The 25,521-nt window shown below is 45.5% G+C and overlaps 1 protein-coding gene across 2 annotated transcripts in view; it reads left to right on the top strand.

The window, feature by feature from the left end:
- The window catches only part of XYLT1 (xylosyltransferase 1), a 160,041-nt gene that overhangs the window by 76,224 nt on the left and 58,296 nt on the right, over window positions 1–25,521 (top strand). For both annotated transcript variants that reach the window (XM_053366211.1, XM_053366210.1), the window contains one exon: window positions 16,615–17,146. In XM_053366211.1, coding sequence (XP_053222186.1) covers window positions 16,615–17,146 — 532 coding nt within the window. The remainder of the gene's footprint in view (window positions 1–16,614; window positions 17,147–25,521) is intronic.

Genomic DNA, 25,521 nt, shown 5'->3' on the forward strand with positions numbered 1-25,521 from the left:
ATCCTAATTAGCCAACATGGCGTCATCCATGCACACAAGGGATGTGTGGGCAGGCTCAAGAGAACTAAGGGCTTAGGAGAGTATACTGTAAAGGCGTTCCTCTTCCCCTAGCCTGGTTTGGACTTAGGGCACATCTGCACAATACACTATGATCCCACTTTAACAGCCACAGCTTCCTTCAAAGAATCCTGGGAACTGTAGTTTGAGATGATAGATAGATAGATAGATCACTTAACTACAAATTTCAAGTGGTATATGAAGATACAATATGAGAAAATAAAAATCAGTTTAAACTGTAAAATCAAACATCAATTAAAATGCATCTCAGTATTACACCGTATCAGAGAACGGGCATTACTAGTCACACTGAGAACAGTGGGAAGCCAATGGGATCTTTGTCTTATTTAATTGTCTCTAAAACAGGGACGTACTCCCAACCAGTGTGCCTGAACTTGGGAAAGGTCTGGTGCATTGAAGGAAGAGTAGAAAGCTTAGCAGTTTCATGCCGTTTGGTTGGAAAATATAGGAGTTAAAGGCACCAGAAGACTGTCTGGGTCTTCCTTTGAAAGCAATGGGAATCTAACGTGGATAACAAAATGAATGAACTAGTGTGGAATCGCTTGTGAAGATGAATGAAAAGCAAATGAACCAGCCATTGAAAGTTTTAATAGTGCAACTAAATGGAATGAGTAAATGTGGGGTGGGAATGTTGCACACTGCTAGGACCACACTGTAAAAGGATTATCTGTCCATTTTGAGGTCACATTTAGTATAGCTTTCCCTTATACGTCAGGTCATTATTTCTCTTTCAGCAATAAGAACAACAAATTTAAGTGACATTGGAAGTTAACGCATGCAGGAAACAAGTCAATTGAAAAAGGAGACAAGGCCCCAGTGAAAGTCACCAAGTTCCAACTTCTCAGCTGAATCTCTTAAGCACCATGAGTGCATCTGGTGTGTGTTCTTACTCCGAGTCTCTTGGGTACGGCCCATAAGGTTATTGTGAAATCATGTTTTTGAGATCATCTCGGCAACAGTGTAAAACAAATTAAAGTTGTTGGGGGTTTTTTTCATTAGCCTTCTGTGGTTCTTGGAATTAAAAATTCAAGAATACAGAGAGGGTAGCATTTTTTAAAAAACCAAAAAAACAAGTTGAATATCTGTTGACACAGAGAGAGAGTGGAATGACCTAGTTCCCCCCCCTCCACACCATAATACATGTATCCTTGTATACATTCCTCCTAGATTTCAAGCAGTGGGTTGTTGCCAAGGTTTCAAGTGACCTCCCCCAAAAAGAATAATCAGGGGACATAGGGAGGTTTCTACCAACACCCCTTGGGATGTTAAAATATTTTTTATATACTTCTGCAAACCTTGGGGGCTCCCCTGAGCATGCTGACACCCCCCTCTTGTTTCTCACTGTCCCCTTTTGATTATGTATCTGTTGGCACTCCCCATCTGACTTTGCTATTTAGAAGGAGAGATCAAACATCAAAAGCAGTAAACTAATAATCATAAAGTGTGGGAGGGGATGTGTTGTAATCCAATTAACCAGCATAAAACCAGGAAGGTTTGATCATAAAAGCTCTTCCGGAATTAAAGAAGAAGTATCCAGAGCTTATCAACATATGGGAAGAGGTGAGGCTTGATGTACTTCTCTAGAGGAAAACATTTCATAGCTGTGGTGCCAACACTGAAAAGGCCTATCCCTGCTACCCGCAGACCAGACCTTTGCTAGTAATGGGTCCATTCTTAGGCCTCAGGTAAATCCATATAGATGGAGGTGATCCATGAGGTAACCTTGTCCTGAGGTGTCTAAAGATTAACAATCAGCATGTTTGACTAAGCATGGAAATGAATCAGCATGCAATGATCAGTCTGTAGGATCGATGCCTTTCTCCAGCCCTCACCTGTTGCAGTTTCCAAACTGCATGGCCTTATAACAAATCAGACAAACTATCAGCAGCTATCCAGGATTTCAGGCCGGGCTTTTCCATAGCCCTAACCTGGAGATACCAGAGATTTAACCAGAGACAAAGTGGATGCTGTATTACGGAGCTACAGACCACCTCATCCTTCAGTTTGCTGAGGAGGAGGGAGCTCTGTCTAAGAGAGACAGTGTTGTGACAGCAGAGGCCACCAGTTAATATGTATTTAATCTAGTGTGCTTCTGCTGTCCCAGTGGACCTTTTGTTTCGGCTGCCTTTGTAATGAAAAGTGACAGTTGTTTCACCTACTGGTAAAAATCTTGTATAATTGGTCCCTGGATCAGTATCTGAAGGGGGGAATTAAGATTATGCTTTCCAGTGTGTGTGTGTGTGTGTGTGTGTGTGAGAGAGAGAGAGAGAGAGAGAGAGAGAGAGAGAGAGAGAATTCTTCTCTAAATGTAAATACAATGGAATGGGAAGCTTCCAAACAGGAGCTTTGCTTTGTTTACTTCATCTGTGTTGCCCGTAATCTGCAGGCTGTAATTAAAAGCCCCAGTACTTGGTGGTAACAATTAAAATAGTCCATGGGTGACTGATGACTGCTCTGTTGAGGTTTGTGCGATGTTTGCCAGTCAGGGATATCAAATCCAATTACCAGGTGGTCAAGATAGGAAGCACTGTAGCTCAGTGGCATGCAGAAGGTCCCAGGTTCAATACCCGGCTTCTCCGTGTAGGGCTGGGAAAGACTCCCTGCCCTTTTTGTTAAACTGCTTTGAGAGGTTTTCTTACAGTCAGATGGTGTATAAACATTGTGGCAAAGCAATAAAGAAATGCTTGGAGAGTTGCTGCTGGCCAGGGTAGACAATACTAAGCTCAATGGACCAGTGGTCTACTGTCTATGTTCCTAAGACCAGTGAGCAAGGGCTGCTCAGATATGCAAATATGTGTTGCCACCAGGATCATTGTGGGTGCCATCTTGTTTTATGTGATTGTCTGCCAGTCACAATAGAACCATGAATATTGAAGTCACCATTCTGGTTAGAAATTTAAGGATGAAGGATCAGGGGGAAGAAGAAGACACTTTTCCAAAGTGTTTTTTAAAATTTTTAATATTCTATTCCCTTCTAGGTTTGATTGTGAAGCTCTTTCCCCTTTCAATTGCTTGCAGACAATTACCGCGAGATCATTTTGCTTCCTGACCCTTTGCATCAGGGCAGAAAGTCAAGCACACATGAATTAATTTCCTCACCCTTATTGGCGCATTCATTATGTAAGAACGTCCAAGATTTACAGAGATGAGTAAAGATTCCTTAACAAACTCTACTGAATGTTCCCCCCCCAGCCACCCACCCACATTGTTTTGCAGATTTGCCATGCCAGCTGATTGGGCTTCTGTGGGCTCATGAAAAGGATCTTTCCATCAACTTTTGCTACAAATGGGCCAGAAACCCATTAAAATCAACATGATGGTTTTACAGCAGGAGTAGTCCCCACCAAAACTGGTTGCATTCCAACCCCCATCATCCCTGTCAGCCAGCAGGGCCAATGGTCAGGGTGATGGGAGCTGGAGGCCCACAGCGCACCATATTGACTATCCTTGATTTATTTATTTATAAATGGCCCTTCCTCGTGTGGCAGGAACAACCAGGGTGATGTACATCAAACATAAGAACCAACAGCAATGCTCGTAGCTGAAAAATGCACAGAGTTGCTAGCCCTCCTCAAAACAGACGCATTGAAATTAATTAATCTAAGTTAGGCCTTTTAAATGACTTTGATGGGTCTAACCTGAAGAGGACCAGGCTTGGATACAACCCGTATGCACTAAAAATAACAATAAAAATTGAATAGCAAATCATTAAAGAAGGAATAGCAAATGTATTTTTTTTTCTAGAGCATGCAGGTGGATCTAGGCAACTGAGCAGCTGTAATGTTGGTTTTCAGCATTGTGCTAAGAAGTTGACCATTCCAAGGAAAGGGGATTGTTGAGGTTTGTGGTGGTTGTAGTTAAGGGTTAGAGCTTCCACATTCACCTTGTGATATCTTCCTCCCTCTCCGACCCTTGTTTATATCAGGGACTGCTGGTATGGCCGGATTTGTTCCAGTCTGTTTGAGAAACATTCTAATTTGATGCTAATACAAAATAATAAAGGCCAGCCAATTCAGACCTGCCTGCAATAATAAGCAAGGCTGACCTCTTTCTCTCCCTCTCTTTCTTTCTTTTCAAAATCAATGGATAGCATCCTATGGCTTGTTTTCCCTCTGTGTGTGAGAGAGCTTTATTATCACAAGTGCTGATCACAGAGATTACCATGCTCAGAATTGCAATGTGCTGGGCTGCCAAAGAAGCTGATCCCTGGCTGTTTATTTCTTCCATGACAGCATTATTACACACACACACATGCACACCCTCCTCCCTTCCTCTCACCCTGCACACATTGTTAAGCATCGCTGCTTAGTTACATTGGTATTCCAGCCAACGTGCTCTTGAGCAAACATTTCTCTGCCGTCGCCGTCTTTGCAAAGCCTCTTTCGCCTATGGCACCCAGACAAGGACACGGGGAGGGAGAGGAGACTGCGGGAGGGAGGAGAAATGAGTAATAATCAGAAGTATATTAAGTGAGGCACCAAATTCTCTCTCCTCTCCTGCTCCATCCCCCTGCAGTAAGAGCTGTCTTGAAGTCACCTTATTCAAGGCAGGGAAGGGTCGCTGTTCAGGAGCAAAGCACATGCTCTGCATGCAGAACGTCCCAGGATTATTCTCCGGCATTTGCAAACCAAGCTGAGAAATTGCTGGCCTACAGCCCCCATCAGTCCCAACCAGGGATGGTGGGAGTTGTGCTATGCAAAGAACATGAGAACAGAAGAGCCTGTTGGATCAGGCCAATGGCTCATGCAGTCCAGCATCCTGTTCTCCCAGTGGCCACCCAGCTGCCCCAATGGGAAGCCCACAAGAAGATCTTGAACTCCACAGCACTCTCCCTTCCTGCAGTTTCTAGCAGCTGGCATTCAGAAGCAGTGCTGCCTCCAGCTGTGGAAGCAAAGCATAGTCACTGTGGCTAGTTGATAGCTTTACCCTCCATGAACTTGTCTAGTCATCTTTTGAAGACATCCAAGTTGGTGGCCATCACTACCTCCTGAAAGATCTGGAGGGATCACACTGGCTAGGCATAGGGCAGGCAACAGCTGGCTAGATGATCCAACCGTCTGCCTTGGTGCAAGACAGCACCCTCTGTTTAGGGAAGGAGGTATAGCTCAGTGGTGGAGTACGTGCTCTGTATCCCACATTTAATCACTACCTGGAGAGCCACTCCTAGTCAGTGTAGACAATAGCCAGCAAGGTGGACAATGGTTTGATGGTACATAAGGCACCTTCCTAATTTCCTATCCTTTTCATAGAGCCTAAATCTTCAACTGTCTTGTGTGTAGTCATGCCAGTGGTCCATCTACCCCAGCATCGTCCATTCTGGCTGGCCGCGCCCAAGGTCTCAGGCAATGACTTTTCCTGGCGCTTTCTACGTAATGACTTTTTTTTTTGTTTTAACAACTGGAGAAGGCGAGGGCTGGAAATTCTGCCTGCCAAGTCCATGATCTGCCGCAGAGCTGCATCCCCTCCCCTGGAGAAGAGGTGTTGAATCTTCCTTATTGACACTGGTAGCTCACATTAGCATATATAGCAAAGCAGTCCTCTAAGGCAAGGATATGGGCAATGATTGTTCAAGGACAATTTAAAAAAATAAAATAAGGACTTCTTGCTGGAAAATGAGGATACTCAGAGTATATGGGATCTGCTAAAACGCTACACAGTTGTTGCCTTATCCTTTGATCTGAGATGTCCTTGTGCATCCTGCCCTTCTGTTGACAGGGTGGGGCCTTTGAACCACAGCAGATTGTAAGTTACAGGGATAGGAGAGGTGGCAGCATTTGCCCTGGGTGGAAGAGGGAGTGCAGAGCTACTCGTGGTGGTGTCCTTGGAAAGGAGAGAGACGCTGGGTTGCAGGATGCCTAATTATGACCATTTTCTTGCTGCTGTGTAGCTTGGTGTGTGAGCGGTCTTGGCTCCATAGTGCCACCTCCTACTCATTGCTGCGGCCACTGGCCAGTTGCTTGCCCTTGTCCCTCTGGCCCCATCCCACACCACTGCTCAGAAATGGGGGGCAGGGTGCCAAGGCAAATGGAATCTGCTTGCTCACATGGAGAGGACAGGTGCAGGAGGAAACAACATGGGTCAGTGATCTTGTGGTGTGGGGCCTCAGTAAGTGCCCGAGAGTGCTGTCCCCTGAGCACAAGTCCCTTGGGATATCCATGGTGGTGAGAGGCAATTCCTGCCAAAATCAAGCAGCCCCAAGCATGATTCTTGCATTGCAGGGGGTTGCATAACCCTTGGGTTCCCTTCCAACACTACAATTCTATGCTCCACTTAAGCTGCAGTGCAGACTTCTCCACCCACCACGGCCAATGGAGCCACCATCACCGCAACAGCTGCAGCCCTGCTGCAAGCAATGGCTGGGGCAGAAGGAGAGGGCAGGCAGTTCCTGTGCCAGCCTGGAGTTGTCACAGCAGTGATTGTGTCGCCAGCTCGGGATCCAAGAGATCCTGAGCCAGCTTAGCCTCACCTCTTGAAAGCCCCATTTTGGGGGCTTTTTGCTGGCCACCACCAGCCCATGCGAAGTCCACTGAGGTCGGCAGAGGGGAACCAGCACCTCCAGTCCAGCACAAAGCAGCACATTGCTCTGCTAGCCAGTGGACTGCACTCAACCAAGTTCTCAAAGTAGATCCATTGAAATGAATGTATCCAAGTCAGTTGTGTCCATCAGTTTCAATGGGTGAACAGGACTGACTTTGGATGCCACCCAATATCTTAAAATTGGGACGCAGAAACATTTAAAACAAAGCAGTGCAGTGCAGTAGCAAGTAGCACTGATGGTCTCATCTACGCTTGGTTGGAAGGCAGTAAAAGCAAACATGCATCCCTTGACGACCTTCAGTTTAATAAACCTCTTTGCTGGTGCCTCCAAATCAGAATGCCCGTTCAGCAGCAAATTTAGCTTTCACATTAAGCTCTCCTTGAGACCTGTCACACAATTATTTTTAGGCCTGCTGCTTCTAAAACCAGAGCCGACGCGCCTGGCTCCGGACAGGCCTCTTAATGAAAAGAGACACGAGGAGAAACCTCAAAAGAATTCAGCAATATAGATCTCTCTGGCAATCCCAACTCAGGGAACAGCCCAGGGCTGAGTTTAGATAAAGGCTAAATTGCTGCCTGACAGTTGCGATTGGAAGAGAAAGGCCCATGGAAAGCAGTAGCACGAGGAGGTGCGGAGTCGGGAAATGTGTCTGGAGAAACTACCGGATACAAATGCAGCTGCTCACATTAGCTTGTTAAGGGCGGAAATGGTTTCGTTTGCAAAAGACGTTGAGGGGGATGTTTGCATTAGAGAGGCATCAGAGGGGGTCTGTCTCTCGCCTTCTGTAGCGGCCTGCTTAGTTACTCTTTTTATTTTATGGATTGCCTTTGTATCCCACCTTTTTCTCCAGTGAGCATACATGGTTCTCCCTCTCCTCATATAATCCCCACAACAACCCTGTGAGGTAGGTTAGGCTGAGAGTGAAGTGACTGGCCCTCAAGGTCACCTGGTGAGCTGCATGCTTGAGTGGCGATTTGAACCCTGGTCTCCCCAGTTCCACGCTAATTACTGGTGGACCATGTTTTGACTAAATCTGGGGGGGGGGGGGCTGTCAGAGATTGTGGGTTCCCATAAGGGCCTTCCTCACATTAAGAACAAAAGAATCTCAAGTTCTGTTTTTAAATGAACCTTGGGAACTTGTGGCCCTCCAGTGATGGACACTAACTTGGATGGCTTTGAAAGAGGATGAGACAAGTTCATGGGGGATAAGGCTATCAGTGGCTACCAGCCACAATGACTATGGTCTGCCTCCCTGGCTGGAGGCAGCGATGCTTCTGAATACCAGAGGTGAGAGTGCTCTTGTGCTCAGATCCTTCTTCAATGTCCCCCCCCCCCAGACATTTGGCTGGTCACTGTGAGAACAGGATGCAGGCTCTTCTTGTGTTCTAATGGAGTACGAGAGGAGCAGGTCCTTGTCTTTATCAATCTCTGGAGCTTAAGTAGATCCATCCATAATTTTGCATGTGATGAAACCATGCAGTTTCTTCACCATGCAGACCAGGCGTTGTAGCTCAACCCACCTGGACAGCTTTGTTAGAAGCGTCATTTGTGGGATACGTGGGGTGATGGGTATGGACCACTGTTCATGGCAGTAATGGGGGAACCCGTTGTCTTCCAGAACTTGCTAGACTACAACCCTCATTAAGATCTGACCATTGGCTATGCCGGTGGAGGATGATGGGAGTTGGAGTCCATCCACATCAGGAGAGCCACAAGTTCCCCAGCCCTGCTGTTGGGTTAGAGGCAAAGCATCTCAAGATACTAGTTGATGGGAGGCAAGCATTCATATGGTTGGCCACTGTGGAAAACTGTGCTGGGCTCAAGGGAACATTGATATGCTCAGACATGGGTGATGCCAAGAAGGGAGGGAATTTGCACCTGTCTTTGCCAACCTGGCTGGGTCTCACGGAAGCTGCAATCCAAAATACCTGGAGGGCACCAGGTTGGGGAAGGCTGGACTAGAGGAAGACTGAACTTTTAAGAGTTGCAAAGAGTAAGGCAGTTTAATGGATGCCCCTAGCACACTGAATCAATTTTTGACTTTGGAATGAAATGTACTGAAAGGAGCTCTATCGATCTGTGTTGAATTAGATGTAATGAACTGGCTGGGTTTAATGAACTAGATTTACTGAATTTATTGAAATTAACATTGGTTGTACACCAGGATGTTAAAAAGTGTTGGAAGTCTTGCAGTTGCTATTAGAAAACTGAATTAAAATTGAGCTCGGAATGAAATGAATTAAAAGAGCCATATGGATTTATATTGAATCAGAATTGGACAATAAATAAAATGTAGTGAGTTTATTGGAACTAGAAATTGAACTGATTAGCTGCAGTGAATCAGACTAAGGTTGCATTCCTGTGCACACTTTCCTGGGAGTAAGTCCCTTTGAACAAAGTCAGATTTACTTCTGAGTAAGCATGCATGGGATTGCACTGAAATGCTGCAATCCTTTTCCCAGTTTCCTGGGAATTCCCAGTATCCATGCAACTCAAACTTGCTTTCTAAGTAGGCATGCATCGGATTGTACTGTTAATTAATGTATTGGAACTAGGGAAATGACCCTATAGGATAGGATTAATGGGCTGAATATATTCATTTGGGAAGTAATTGTACATATATAACTAGTAATACATTTAGAGGCTATAAGCTGCCTTTGCTTATTTTGGAACACTGGGGGAAATAATGGCCTATTATAGTTGATGGATAAGCTGACAAGAGAAAAAGAGAGATGAGTATCTCGTAAAAATAAAAGCTTTAAAACATAAATCTTAACTGTTTCTTAGAAATCATAAACTGCAAGAGGGAAATAAAAAATATGTATATAACACTCCAATGTGTTAGAAAGTATTACTTATTTATCAAGATTTACATACTGCTTGGTTGCAATAGAACCTCAAAAAGAAAGAAAACAATAAAATTATCAGGTAAAAACAACTACTACTTAAAATGTTCAAAAATGCACAGTGGTCTGAATTCCCAGCTGGCAGCAACAAGGGCGCTGTGGACAGGGCTAGCAAGTGTCTCTCTGCCCCTCTCGCCTCGCATTCTCAGTCCACACCTGAGGTGGACTGGTGAAATGCGGAGCATTCTGCTGTCCATCTTTTTTTTCAACGTTTGAGGGTCAGCTGACATGTCTGCAGGTGGGGAGAGTTGCCGTTGTGGTCGGATTCTGCTTGTGGGCTTCCCATGGGCATCTGGTTGGCCGAGGGAAGAAAAGAATGCTGGACTAGAAAGCCCCTTTGCCTGATCCTGCAGGACCCAGTTTCTGCGAATCATAAGCAGGTAGGGTGCTATTGTCTACAGGTCCTTCTTCTGGGCTTTCCATGAGAACAGGATGCTGGGCTACATCTGGACCACTGGCTTGATCCTGCAGTTCTTGGTCTTACGTTCCCCCCCCCCTCCTTATAATTAATACAGTTTTTCTCTGCAGAAGAAACAACACAAGAGTCTGATTGCAATCCTCAGTTAATGTCTGAAGCCTCTGAATTTCCAGAAACCAACAATTGTTAAAGTGCAATTTAATTTTTTAAAAAAATTAAAAGAGGAAAGCATATGGAAAGAGCAAACTGCATTAACATCTGTTCTCTCTCCCATCTGCTGTCTTTGGCTTTGCTCTTGCCCAGATCTGTCCAACTGGCTAGATTTCCAAGGAGGCTCATTGCTTATGAGCTATTTCTTCCAATAAAGTTCATTATTTTTTCTTCATCATGACTGAAATGGAGAAAACGTCTCTCTCAAATGCGGAACAGCTTTTTGAGAGAGAGGTTTGTTGTTGTTTTTTCCCCTTAATGAAAAGAGCTGGATGTTGAGAGAACAGGTGGAATATAAAATGGATCTGGCTAGGTTGTGGGTTGTTGTTTTTTAAAATGTCATGCTATCCAAAACAATTGTGAGATCACCTGGATCTGTTATCTTCTGTTTATCTCAGAGTCTGTCTCCCGTTTCAAGCCTTCCGCCACCTTTCTGAAATTCAAGGTATCTGCCATATAACAAAGAATAATATTTAAAACCAATTGGCTATTACAGTTTCTTTCTTTTAAAAAGGGAGCTGGGAAGGTCATGCTAGGCAACAAGCCTGTAAGTTTATATGGATTTTTCACTGATCGTTATAAGTATTGTGGGGAAACCTTTCCTGGTAATCTGTTCCTTTATATCAGGGCCACAGCACAAAAGGCCCTGCTCCCGATCTGACCAGTTCAACACTGAAAGGGATGGCCTAGGAGAGATGTGGGCAGGGCAGAGGAGGAAACCAATGTACAGTGGTACCTCAGGTTACAGACACTTCAGGTTACAGACTCCGCTAACCCAGAAATAGTACTTTGGGTTAAGAACTTTGCTTCAGGATAAGAACAGAAATCGCGCAGCGGCAGCGGGAGGCCCCATTAGCTAAAGTGGTACCTCAGGTTAAGAACAGTTTCAGGTTAAGAATGGACTTCCAGAACGAATTAAGTTCTTAACCCGAGGTACCACTGTATGCTTAAGCTGCAAGGGTTTGATGTACATTTGCTTTCCTTATGTCTTTTGCCAACCGGCTTAGCCCAACTGAAACTGTAGCCAAAAGTGTGTGATAGGTTCCACTATAACAGGGTCTGGGAGGTCTGTGCCCTCCAGGTGTTGCTGAACTACATCTCCCCTCATCCCTGGCCTCTATCATCCACCACCCAGGCAAGGCAGAGGCATTATCAGAGAGCCAGGACACATACCAGCCAGTCAAAAACACTTGGAAGAGGGTGCAAAATAAGCAAGAAGAACCCCGCTGGATCAGGCCATTGGCTGTTCTAGTCCAGCATCCCATTCTCACAGTGGCCAACCAGTGGCCATAGGAAACCCTCCAGCAGGACCCGAGTGTAAGAAGAAGAAGAAGAAAAGTTTGGATTTGATATCCCCCTTTATCATTACCCGAAGGAGTCTCAAAGCGGCTAACAATCTCCTTTCCCTTCCTCCCGCACAACAAACACTCTGTGAGGTGAGTGGGGCTGAGAGACTTCAAAGAAGTGTGACTAGCCCAAGGCTAGTGTGACTAGCTGCATGTGGAGGAGCGGAGACGCGAACCCGGTTCCCCAGATTACAAGTCTACCGCTCTTAACCACTACACCACACTGGCTCTCCTCCTTGTCATTTACAGCAACTGTTATTCACAAGCATTGCTTGCCTCTGCTTGTGGAAACAGAGCAGAGCCATCCTGGCCTATAGCCATTCTCCCCCCATGATTCGTCCAGTCCTCTTTTAAAGCCATCCACATTAGTGGCCATCACTGCCTCCTGTGCGAGAGAGTTCCATAGTTCAACTCTGCACTACATGAAGAAGTACTGTCCTGAATCTTCCAGCATTCAGCTTCATTGGATGCCCACAAGTTCTAGTATTGAGAGCCAGTGTGGTGTAGTGGTTAAGAGCAGTGGGCTCATAATCTGGTGAACCGGGTTTGATTCCCCGCTCCTCCACATGCAGCTGCTGGGTGACCTTGGGCTAGTCACACTTCTCTGAAGTCTCTCAGCCCCACTCACCTCACAGAGTGTTTGTTGTGGGGGAGGAAGGAAAAGGAGAATGTTAGCCGCTTTTGAGACTCCTTCAGGTAGTGATAAAGCGGGATATCAACCAAATCCTCTTCTAGTATTATGAGAGAGAGAGAGAGAGAGAGAGGGAGAGGGAGGGAGGGAGGGAGGGAGGGAGGGGAAAAACTTTACTCTGTCCACTCTCTCCATGCCACACATAATTTTAAAAACTTCTGACACCTTGACTCGCCTTTCCTCTAAACTAAAAAGTCCCAAACACTGCAACCTTTCCCTATAAGGCAGACACTCCATCCCCTTCAGTGCCAGATTTACGTACAGTGGTACCTCTGGTTGCGAATGGGATCCATTCCGGAGCCCCGTTCACAACATGGGCAGAACACAACCCGCGTCTGTGCCTGCGTGAGTTGTGATTTGCCAATTCTGCGCATGCGCATGACGTCATTTTGCACGTCTGCTCAAGCGGCGAAACCCGGAAGTAACCCTTTCCTTTACTTCCGGGTCGCCGTGGGATGTATCCTAAAAGAACGTAACATGAAGCAGACGTAACAAGAGGTATGACTGTATAAGCTAAACAAGCTGTAGCTTAGGGCCCCACACTCTGGGGGGGGGGGTGGCAAAAAAATAAAGGAAAAAAACCTTGATGTACATTTCCAAAATATAAGATAAAAAACAAATAAAATAAAACCTACATACAGCAACATTGTTTTGTGTTGTGTAGGCTCCTATGATGTAAGCAATGGGCCCCGCTTGCTAGCCTGCTCCCTAAAATATCACTGGTTTGCTCATTTTTATATATAGGGTGCCTACGCTCTGCATGGACTGGTTGCAGGGCAACATGTGCAAATGGCTTTAGATACCTATTAGGTCCATAAATTAACATATAGCATATATTCAACACAAAAAACAGCGACAATTTGTTGTTGACAAAGGACAGCTGGACATATAAAGGGCCCCATTACCTTCAGTAGCTTAGGGCCTCATCAAACCTAAATCCGGCCCTGATCATTCTGGTTGTGCTTACCTGAACCTCTTCCAACTCTACCATATGCTTTTTTGAGGTGAGGCAACCAGAACATAGTATTCCGAAAGTGCTTGCACCACAGACCCAGTGACGCGTGTTGCCTGGAAGACAAGGAAGTGTCTGAGGATGGGGGTGGCCTGGGGGGGGTAGTCCTGAGCACTGTATTTCCCCCCCCCCCCGCAAGCATGAGGCTTCCCACCCCTCCTGCAAAGCCTAATGCACGTTGACCCTAACAGTAACGATAAGAAAAAGTCTCAGCCTGTTTATGTTGTCGAATTTTATCCCTCTTCTTCTTGAAGGAGCTTGGGGCACTTATAGAGAGCAGAGGGTTATGGGGGGATTTGGGGAGGGGGGCAATGTTGAGCTGAGAAATGGAACTGGGCCAAATGCCAGCTCTTGACCTTCACGGCTCAGCTTAGCCATGTTAACACATCAGCCACCTGCTTGCAGCGTTTCCGCCCCTCAAATGGCATGGGAAACAGGCCTTCAGCATAAGGCAAACATCTGTTTGGAGGAGCAGAGGCTTTTAAACATCTCCAGGTTTTGTTTTTTGTTTTTAATATTTTTTTTAAGTTCACCTTGTTTCCTATTTTTTCACTCGTGCTTTTTAAATCGAGCGGTTTCACTCAGCTCAGTGAAGTGTGTTAGGAACATCTGCTTTTGGAGTAACCGGGAACAGTTTAGAGAAAGCAACTGATAGCAAGCGATGAGCAGATGCTGATTCTTGAGAGCTGGGAGCCGAGAGGGAAATTAATAAGAGTCTTTCAACGGGGCTTAACCATGGAGTGCTCTCAGTCCACTTTTTATTGGCCTGGGAAACAGCCAGGTTGGAGCTCAACAGGGCACAGCCATGGCACGTGTATACTAGTCTCCTAAGTTCTATTAGTTTTTATCTTCATTGTTAATGGTGATGGTTTTTAATTGGTTTGTGGGTTTCGGCCACGTTTGATCTATGGTTTTGTTTGTACTGCTTGGAAAGCATGCGCACGTCTCTAAATTTTCTAAATCAATAAATGAAATATGGTAGGCAGGGAATGAATGGTCCCAGTGGGAACAAAGGCACCAATAAGAGTGTTGTGTTTTTTTCAAAGGCTGATCACAAGAGTGGAAGGGAGGATTTTCATTGAGATCACAACTTGGGGAGAATCCTGTGGTTCCGATAAAAATCACCACCTTGCACCAACCGTTACATTTTCTGAAAACCTGATGTTCTTTTTTGGAGGATAAGGCTATCAATGTCCACTAGCGGAAATGGCTTTGTTTGACCTCCACTGTCAGAGGAAGTAAGCCTCTGAATGTCAGTTGTCGGAAACCAGTGGAGGGGAGAGTGCTCTTGCGCTCAGATTCTGCTTGCGGACTTTCCAAGAGACATCTGGTTGGCCACTGTGAGAACAGGATCATAGAATCATAAGAGTTGGAAGGGACCTGGAGGATCATCTAGTCCAATCCTCTGCAACAAAAGAATATGCAGCTGTCCCATATGGGAATTGAACCTGCAACCTTGGCATTATGAGTGCCACACTCTAACCAACTGAGCTATCAGAGACTTAGGATGCTGGACTAGATGGGCCTGTGGCCTAATCCAGCAGGGCTCTTCCTACTTTCTTGGAAGCTATTTTTATCCACTTGTCTAGAAATGTTCCCACTAAACCAAGACTGGCCAATGTGGCTACTCACCAGATACAACTGGACTCCCAACTCCCATCTTCCCCCATGGTCAAGGATGATGGGTGTGGAAGTCCAGCAACAACTAGAGGATGCCTTATTGGCTACCCCTGCACTAAATCATTCAAGTTTTGCCCTTCTGTTTTCATACATGCAGGTGTGTTTTTTTGAGCAACATACGTATAATTTCTGTATATGTTATCTGTACCGAACCCATGTCATAACCGAAAAGAAATCAGGCTGAGGACATTGGCAAGGCATCGTAAAACACTACTGTGTTTCTGCCTTTCCTTTCCAAAACATATGAACAACTGCGCATGCACAGTGACTAATATTAATATTAATTGTATCATTACCAAATAGATTCTGTGGTTCTCGTCCGCGGGGGGCTGGGGGGGGGATCCCAGCCCCCACAAAACGCAAGAACATCCCAATAATCTCATTAAAATGAAAGAAGCCGCCATGTTCAATTAGCATAAGTAACCCCAATTTGTAGCAATTGCTTGAGGATAAAGAAAACAGGACAACAAATCATGCAAATGAATAATTCTTAGTCTGTCACAGCAGTGGGAGCGACAGTTCAGTAGAGAAGTTCTGGGTATAATGTTAATAAGCTTTACATTTTTTACATTTGTCTTGCTCTGCTTGAATTATGTTTTCTTTTCAAAGCGATAATGACCCAAAACTACCGAGAGCAAAGAGTTTGAATGTAGGGCGGCAAACATGCAGAATGCTTCCTCCGAATTCGGCTGTGCTGAATGGCTCTGTGCCCCAGAGCGGAATTCGTTTTACTTATTATTTATATCAATCGTTCTAGGCTGCATTTTGACCCAAAGGGAGACAAAGCAGCTCTCAATGTAAAATCCCCCCTCACCCACACAAAAAAACATCCTAGTCATAAAGCATCGCAACAAAAACACATTTTAAAATAATGTAGCGAACAGCACAGTAGAACGGAACCGTAAAATGGATGGAATCGAAGCCATCTCTCCAAATGGAAGACCAAACAGCAGTGGGAGCTAGTGCCCATTGGGCAGAAGGCAGGGAGACCAACAGTAGGGGGAGCCAGAGCTAATGGGAGGCAGAACCACCACCTGACTGGTTCATAGAATCATAGAATCATAGAGTTGGAAAAGACCACAAGGGCCATCGAGTCCAACCCCCTGCCAAGCAGGAAACACCATCAGAGCACTCCTGACATATGGTTGTCAAGCCTCTGCTTAAAGACCTCCAAAGAAGGAGACTCCACCACACTCCACACTATAAGGAAGGAAGGCAGAAGTTGGTAGGGACCAGCCTTCCAGTGCCAGTAAGGCAAGAGTGGGTAACCCATAACCTTGTCAGAGCTAACTAATTCTAATTTGGTCCTCATCCTCTTCCCTGCTGTGTTCTACACAGTTCTAACTTCCATGCAGCTTTATATTTCAACAGGAACTTTAAAGAGTTTATATAGCTCAAGAAAATCCATTTTTAAAAAGAGATTTAAAAAAAAAGACAGAAGAGAAATGATTCAGTTCCATATTCCAGGGGTGGCTAGCATGGTGCCCTCCAGATGTTCCTCAATACATTGCTACATTTCCCAGCACCCTTCACAAACAATGACTCATGTTCCCATGATTCTTTGGAAGGAGGTATTGTGCTTTAAATGTGCATTGAATATGCTTTCAAGGTCTGGTGCAGATGTAACGATGGACCAACGGTCTGATTCAGTGTCAGGCACCTTGCAGATCCACACAGGCCGGTGACCATCCCAAATTATCAGAGCAATAATCGTTTTCCCCCTTTGCTTCTGCAGGACGGCTACTTTTCCCACCGGCCGAAGGAGAAAATGCGCACGGACAGCAACAACGAAAACTCCGTCCCCAAGGACTTGGAAAATATAGACAATAGCAACTTTGCTCCCAGGTCGCAGAAGCAGAAGCACCAGGTGGAGCTGGTGAAAAAGCCCCTGAGCAAGCAGAAGGAGCGTTTGCGGAGGAAGCTGGAGCAGGAGGAGAAGGTGAAAGAGAACTCGCTCCTGGGGAAAAGCTCCAATGAGGTGCTGCAGTACGGCCACCCGGCCCCAAAGACCAGCATCAATGGCAGCCAGTTGAAAGACATCCACAGGTCCCAGGCCAGGCAGCACCATCTGAAGAAGAATGGGAACAGCTCTCCTGAACTCGCCTACGAGCAGCCCCCCAAATGCGAAATCTCGGGCAAGGAGGCCATCTCTGCTCTGTCCCGAGCCAAATCCAAGCAGTGTCGGCAGGAGATTGCCGAAATGTACTGTCAGCATAAGCAGGGGAAGCTGATGCCAGAGCAAGTGACTCGTTTCTGCCCTCTGGAAGGTAAGTTGGCCCATGAGGAAAGGAGAGATGTGGCTGCCACTCCCGATTTTCAAGTCACATAATACAGGGAGCCCTAAAAATGTGCTCTCGAGTTTCAAGTGTGGGGAGGGAGTTTTGCGACTTAGGGACCGCTACAGAGAATGCCCTTTCCCCAGCCACCACCACCTGAGCTTCAAGAGGTGGGCATCCTCCATGGATCTTAGCACCCAAGAGGGTCTGTAGGGAAGGAGGTGGTATTTGGGGCTCCCCCCATTTAGGGCTTTGAATGCTAACGATAGTGCATGCTAACACACTGCTCACTCTACTGCTTGGCTGCCTTCTTCATCAGCTCTACTTGCCTGCTTCAAGATGGACACTGTCGATCTTGCTTGCTAGTAATCTGGGGGCAGAACTGCTGGATTCAGTCACATTTCAGCCAATCTTCACTACTCACGGAATCAAACACATAGGCAGATGGTTAGACTAGAAAAACGTCGAGGAGAGTTCTGCTAGATCAGCCCATCAGGCCTAGCATCCTTTTCTGACACTGGCTAACAAGCAACTGGTCTTCAGAAGCACAGGGCCTCTGTGGGTAGCAAATAGCCACGGCCAACCTTATCTTCAGGGCAGACAAAAGAAGGTACTTCTTCACACAGCGCATAGTTAAACTGTGGGACTTGTTGTCACTGGAGGCTGCCATGTTGAATGGCTTTAAAATGGGTGGACAAATTGGTGGAGGTGAAGATTACTGGCAGCTACTAGCCCTGATGTTCTGCCTCCATCTTCAGAGGCAGTAATGCTTCTGAATACCAGTTGTTGAAAACACAGGAGGTGAGAATGCTGTTGCACTGGGGGTCCTGCTTCTGGGCTTCCCACAGGCATCTGGTTGGCCACCTTGAAAACAAGATGCGGGACTAGAAGGGCCATTGGCCTGATGCAGCGTCTTCTTGAACTGTTCTAATAAAGGTAAAGGTACCCCTGACCGTTTGGTCCAGTCGCAGATGACTCTGGGGTTGCGGCGCTCATCTTGCTCTATAGGCTGAGGTAGCCGGCGTTTGTCTGCAGACAGCTTCCGGGTCATGTGGCCAGCATGACTAAGCCGCTTCTGGCGAACCAGAGCAGTGCATGGAAATACATTCTAATACCTCCATAAATATCTCTCGTTTGCCATTAGTTGGTGGCCACTACCTCATCCTGAGGAAGGAAACGCCATATGTCAAACTACACACTGTGTGAAATGGCATTTCCTCCTTCTGTTCCTTCTCCTCAGACACAGAGTTTTGGAACGAGTTTTGATCAGTGCATATGCCCACCTGCATTCTGTTGTCCCTGAAGAGACTGTCAATCAAATCCCAAACAATGTCTATTTTTTAAATTAAAAAAACAGCAGTTCCATAATTTTCGGCACGACATCTGTATTCTGAGCTATGAAACGTTTACACTACAATATTAAATTCCTTGTTGAAGCAGCTGATTGATTAAAGAACAGCGTCCTCTAGAACTCGGAAGTTCACATATAAATTACTTTCTGGTGTAAAACCAATGACGCTCTCTCAAGTTTTGCATACCTGAAATTGCTGGTTGTTGTTTTTTTAAACCTATTTTCTTTTAATTACCCAGAAGGGAAAAATAGATTGCTCTGTATTTTTTCAATTAAATGGAATGAAATGCAAATGGAGAACATATTCTGTTACTCAATATACACTTTCAACATAGCTGGAAGTTCAGGCTTCAAGCAACCATTAGTTCAGCATTTTGAACACCCGTCCTAAAGCAGTTATTGCTGGGATCTTGAAAATGCACAATTACGATTCTTAATAACCTCTAAAGGGATGTGACTGTCATTTAAAGGTCCCTGTGCAACAGGCCTGCTTGTTGGTTAATAACATGTTTCTGCTGCTGAGAAAAGAGAAAAAGTGGGTAGCCCATTTTGAGCTTGCTTCACTTCCATTTTGAACAACATGGAAATAAGAGACAAGGTAAGGCAGGGCAGGGCTGCGTTTTGCTGCCCAATCCCTGGCATTTGCAAACTCTCCCCTTGACAGCCACTGGGACATCAATCTTGGTTTCAAATTCTGAAGACACTTGCAGTTGCTTATGCTGCACTCACAGATACCAGGAAAGACATAAGCAAAATCAGGGGTGAGACTACTTGATTTAGGCCACATCCACACCATACATTTAAAGCACTATGATACCACATTATTATTATTATTATTATTATTATTATTATTATTATTATTATTATTAGGTTCCAGCAAAGATGATAATAATAATAATAATAATAATAATAATAATAATAATAATAATAATAGGTAAAGGTAAAGGTACCCCTGCCCGTACGGGCCAGTCTTGACAGACTCTAGGGTTGTGCGCCCATCTCACTTAAGAGGCCGGGGGCCAGCGCTGTCCGAAGACACTTCCGGGTCACGTGGCCAGCGTGACAAAGCTGCATCTGACGAGCCAGCGCAGCACACAGAAATGCCGTTTACCTTCCCGCCAGTAAGCGGTCCCTATTTATCTACTTGCACCTGGGGGTGCTTTCGAACTGCTAGGTTGGCAGGCGCTGGGACCGAGCAACGGGAGCGCACCCCGCCACGGGGATTCGAACCGCCGACCTTTTGATCGGCAAGCCCTAGGCGCTGAGGCTTTTACCCACAGCGCCACCCGCGTTCCAATAATAATAATACCAAACATTAAAAGCTTCCTGAAACTAGGATAACATTAAAAGCTTCCCCAGACTATGATACCACTTTAAACAGTCATTGTATCCCACCCAAGACTTCTGGGAGCTGTAGCTTGTTAAGAGTGCTGAGTTGTTAGGAAACCCTCTGTTCTGCTATCAGAACTACAATTCCCAGAGTTCCCTGTGGAGAGGGCTTGATTGTTAAGCCACTCGGAGAATTGTAATTCTGTGAGGGGAATAGGGGCCTCCGAAGGACTCTCAGCACCCTTGGTGCCCCAGTAAACAACAGTCTTGTTGTGAAGAGCGAGGGAGACAGAATTGTCACTATCATTGGAATAATGTTGCTTTTTACCTGATTGCCGTGAACGAGTCTTGGGTTTGGATGAAAGGGAGTTAATGGGCCAGAATGACTGTCTGATGTCCTTTAGTGGTCAGTGAGCAATTTGTGCCCACTACATCCTTTGTTTGGAAAAATTGCAGGTAATTGAGCCAAGATGAGTGATGGATGTCTCTTTAAGGGCACTAATTGTTAGAGGGTGATTTCCCAGTCCCACATCTTCCCTGGAATGTGGAAAGCTATTTGGGGAAAGTGGAACACCTTCCCCATCCCCACTCCTAGCTAAAGGTTTGGGGTTGATATGTGAAGTCTGTGTATGAGAAAAGCTGCGCTTAAAATTTGGGAGACAGACATAGGGAGAGAGAAATGAGCTGTGTCCCTGGAAGGCTAAAAATATCTTGGGGCAACTCTCTCTGGGGATCTGGTGTGGGGCAATGAGTCTGCTGATTTGATAACAGTGCTTGAGCGATTAGCCTCTGTCGTTGCTGAAGGTGCAAAATCTATTGCCCTCCAGTTTGCTAGACTCCAGCTCTCATCAACCCCATTCAGCATAGCCAATGTTAAGGGATGACAGGAGCTGCAGTCCCCTAACATCTGGAGAGATGCAGTTCTCTACCCCTGGCCTATGCCCTGCTTGCATATTTGAAAGTAATTGCTCTAAGTCTGCAATGAGCTCCTTGGTAGTGCTGGTGGACTCTCCTTGGTTGGAAGTTTCTAAACCAGCCTTTCTCAACCTGTGGGTCCCCAGATATTGTTGAACTACAACTCCCATCACCCCTAGCTAGCAAGGGATGATGGGAGTTGTAGTCCAACAACATCTGGGGACCCACAGGTTGAGAACCGCTGTTCTGAACCAAGATTGGGTGGCCATCTGCGAGGGATTCTTTAGCTGTGATTCCTGCTCTTGGAGTCCTTTCCAACTCTACAATTCTGTGATTCTGTTATTCTATGATCTCTCCTCTCCAAGGAAGCCAGCCCTTGCAAAGCATTGCCCTGGAACATTTTGCTACTTTGGGGTCCCCAACACATTTTGAAATCTGTTGTGAGGACCACAAAATACCCATTTCACAGAAGGAAAATCAGCAGTGCTTAAAAGCGCCCCCCCAAAAAACCCAGAAAAAACATCTACCCAGACCTTAAAACGAATTAAACATATATATAAAAAAGGAGGCAGTACCCTATAAAAAAAAGGCACCTGCCCCACCCTAAAGCCATTTTAAAAAAATCAGAGGGACAGGGGGTCTTGAGAGGCACCAGCCTGAATGTTTGCAGGTGTCATAGCACCCATGGGTGCCACACTGGGGGGGGGGATCAGGGTGTAGCGTACAACAAATGCAGGCAGGAGCCTGGCCACTTCTTTTTTATTTCCAGGATGTGCTATGCTTGTGTCAGCATCACTTCCCATTGGCACAGGAATCGACTCCTGCCAATTTCCATTTTGTCCCCATCTCTGGGGATAATTGATAGTCCGGAGAACCAGCCGGGGTGTAATATTTAATATTAATGCCTGCTCTCATGCTGGTTGTGAATTAGCTTTGCTAGACTCAATCATATGTCCTCAGCAGGCACATGTGTAATTAAAAAGGAGCGCACATCGGGTTCACAGTTGCACTGAGATCTGCCTGCTGTAAAAGGGCCGTATGTTCCTTTGGGTTTGCATACTGGAGGAATGTAATTATGGTATTGCTAAATACTTCTAGGGTTCTGGTAGATTCTCCCCCACCAAAAAAAAATATATTATTTTTTAGAATAACACTCACCTTACCTGGAGCAATGCTATTTCCAAAGTAGAAGGATGGGTTGTTTTTAGCGCAGGATTTCTTGCTATGCTTTCCTAATGAATAAAAGCAATGGACGCACAAAGGGAAGCTGGATTTTTGCTGAAGTTCAGTTTTTGCACACACCAAAAAATGGATGGGATAGGAGTAATGTTCACAAAAAACCTGACTTTCCACACTTTTCTTTCATCTCCCTCCATCCCACACTTGTTGTTGTTGTTGTTTAGTCGTTTAGTCGTGTCCGACTCTTCGTGACCCCATGGACCAGAGCACGCCAGGCACTCCTGTCTTCCACTGCCTCCCGCAGTTTGGTCAGACTCATGCTGGTAGCTTCGAGAACACTGTCCAACCACCTCGTCCTCTGTCATCCCCTTCTCCTTGTGCCCTCAATCTTTCCCAGCATCAGGGTCTTTTCCAGGGAGTCTTCTCTTCTCATGAGGTGACCAAAGTATTGGAGCCTCAGCTTCAGGATCTGTCCTTCCAGTGAGCACTCAGGGCTGATTTCCATAAGAATGGAGAGGTTTGATCTTCTTGCAGTCCATGGGACTCTCAAGAGTCTCCTCCAGCACCATAATTCAAATAATTCATAATCCCACACTTAGAAACATAGAATTTTTGAGTGGAAAGGGACCTGAGAGTCATCTAGTCCAAATGTAGGAATCCCAACTAAAGAATCCCTGACATGTGGCCATCCAACCTCTGTTCAAATTTGAAAGGAGAGGAAAAGAGGTGAACTTGGGAGAAAGCTATATTTGGCAGGGAAGAATCAGAGAGAACTGGGTTGTTTGAAAGGAAGGGAAAGGCGAGGATGGGAGAGGGGGCCCTGCTTCACTTCAGATCAACAAGCACCAGCTTGAAAGGCAGGAAAGTCTGGTTTAAAAATATGTCTTGTTAATGAATGGTTAGGAGATACAGAGCAAATCACATTGAAGCATGGCATTTGAGATGTGGTTTCCTTTGGGCCTTAATTGGATTAGTGGGATCATATTAAAGATATAGCGACTATGCGATGTTTAGAGGATTATTCAGCCCCTTTCTCTTTTTCATTTTTTGTATCATCTAATCCTGTTGATTGGGAGCTGCTTTAGAGTTAACTGCAACCAGGCAAGCAAGACCCAAATTTCGGTCTCCCATCTGCTCCAGAGTGCCTCTTGCCTTACCGCAGCGGAATTTCACAGAAATGGAAACAAGCATGGTGGCTTTTCCAGAAGATGCCCACACTATAGCTAAGCCCCACTTTCGCTTAGTGCTACACTGAGTACTCCAGATTGCGCACGTCAACCCTGATGGTTTCCCAGTCATTTAAACTTTAGGAAACGCTTCTTAACTATCAGAGCATTTCCAGGAATGCGGTAAGCTCCTGGAGATATCAAGAATCCTCTGTCCCTGAAAGGCTTTTTTCTTTCTTTCTTTTTTTAAGGCTTTCAGGGATGTGTTTAGATATTAGAGTCACTTGCCAAGGTTAGGGCAGGAGTGGTCAAAGAAGGTGGTTAGAGTGGGGCCAAATTAGGCAGAACATATGAAAGTATGAGATGCCCCTATGGATGGGTAGATCTCAGTTTTGGTTTCTCTCTCATTTCTTCATGTTTCCAGTCTTAAAGTTCAGCTCCCCACATTTCCACATCAGTTTGCAACATTTTTTCTAAGTCCTCATGAAAATTGATCAGTGTTTTAGTTTAGGGAATTTCTCCTAAAATACAAAAAATGGCATTGTGCCTGATGTACTCAATTTTTGCAAAGCAATTTTCCTTAATAGAATTAATTTGTGAATAGATGCATTTTTACAGACACTGTACCCTGGCATATGTGTTTTCGTACCCTTTACTTGGCGGAAGAGGGGCATTACAAAATTCAGAGAGAAGTGTGAATTTGAAGAGATGGCTGTGTTTTGCTTCTTGTATTGTTTTGGGAACTGCAGATTAGGTAGAATTACCTTTAAATGCAATCTGAATTGAACTTCTCCCCCGCCCCTAGTCCCTGGAGTACTGGCCAGATGGACAGATTGTCTGATATGGTATGAGGCAAGTTTCTGTCTTCTTTAAGAAGGAAAGGCTCCTCCAAAATTTCCCCCTGTTAGTGGGAATGTCTTGGGGAGAGGATTTTTCCATGGAGTTGGGGCAAACCTTTTGGTTCCTGCCCACCTTCTTAGCAACAGACTATTGTTACACCCCCACCTTGGCAACAGGCTTTTGTCCTGAGTCAGTACAGGGTTAACATACGTGGAATATATTTTTATCATAAACTTTTAGCTACAGGGATTTGATGTAAGGTGGTGAAGACAGAAAGGCTCTATTTTGTTATGTGTGTGCTATTGTAACTCAGCACACACACGCACCCCCTATGAGTAATCTCCCAAAGCCTGCCAAACAGAACCAGTGTTAATTGCTTATGCTAGAATCTATTTGCTGTTGGAAATGTCACACCATAAATTATGTTTCATTTCTCCATCTGACAAGCAATGTACCCGAAATAAATTGGTCCCGTTTCCACTCTTCTCCCTCCGCTCCGATGTCAAATTTATTTGCGGTATCCTTCAATTGATATCCACGGCATGTGTCGTGGGTTGCGTTGCTGTTGTTTTTTGGAACTGCAAAAAGAAACCCGCAAAAAAAACCTCTAATCAATGTTAAAATAGCTGAAATGCTGTTAATAAGCACAACAACAGCAGCAGCAACAACAACAACAACAGAGTGTGGTTGGTGCAAACAGTCCAAGCAGGATGGTGCAATTTAGTAGATTTGAGGGGGATTAAAATTGCACCAAGACAGTCCTTTTCAGCAGTGGGAAGCAAAGCCAAGCCGATTGACCATCTTGCTAGGGAGAGAAACGACTCCTGCTTATTCACGAGTGTCAGGGCTGGAGTCCTAAACAGGTCAGTGAGGAAGGATGCAGATCTCTGTTGTTAGCAAAGCGAAAAATTTATTCAAGGAAATGAACATACAATGCGGCGTAGTGGTCTCAGAAACCCTTCCCAGTAGGTCTTGCTCCTGTGGAGCAGTTGCCAGGACTGAAGGTCCCTGCCTTCCACCTTTTCTAAGGCTCCCATTTAAGAAAGCAAGAGTCCTGAGCCCTCTTCGAGTGAGCTCCCGATTCTTCCTTTGAAGTCAAATCTCCTGGTGGCAGGTGATTGACTGGTGAGAAGCCCCACCCACCTAGCAAAGGTGACCTAAGGAGGGTGGGCTTATTCTGCATCCAGCCCAACGTCCAGGTCCAGTTCCCCATTCCTAGACGATACTAGTAACTAGATGGACTAATGGAGGATAGGGCTATCAATGGTTACTGGCCACAACTGCTGTGTTCCACCTCTCCTGTTGGGGGCAGTATACCTTTGAATGCCAGTTATGTGGAATCACAAGTGGGTGAGAGTGGTCTTGCCCTCAGCTCTGGCTTTGGGGATTCCAACTGGGGCCTTTGGTTGGCCACTGTGAGAACAGGATGCAGGGCTGGATGGGCCTTTGGCCTGATCCTGCAGGGTTCATCTTAAGCTGCTAATGCTCTGAACTCAGTAAACAATAGCTTCCTATCTTGGCCTTATTTGCCTTTGGATCTGCTGCCCCCTGCGAGAAAGTGAAGATTCTGCTCTGTCCTGTTTCGT

Source organism: Podarcis raffonei, chromosome 14 (assembly GCF_027172205.1).
Source record: "Podarcis raffonei isolate rPodRaf1 chromosome 14, rPodRaf1.pri, whole genome shotgun sequence".
Taxonomy (NCBI): domain Eukaryota; kingdom Metazoa; phylum Chordata; class Lepidosauria; order Squamata; family Lacertidae; genus Podarcis; species Podarcis raffonei.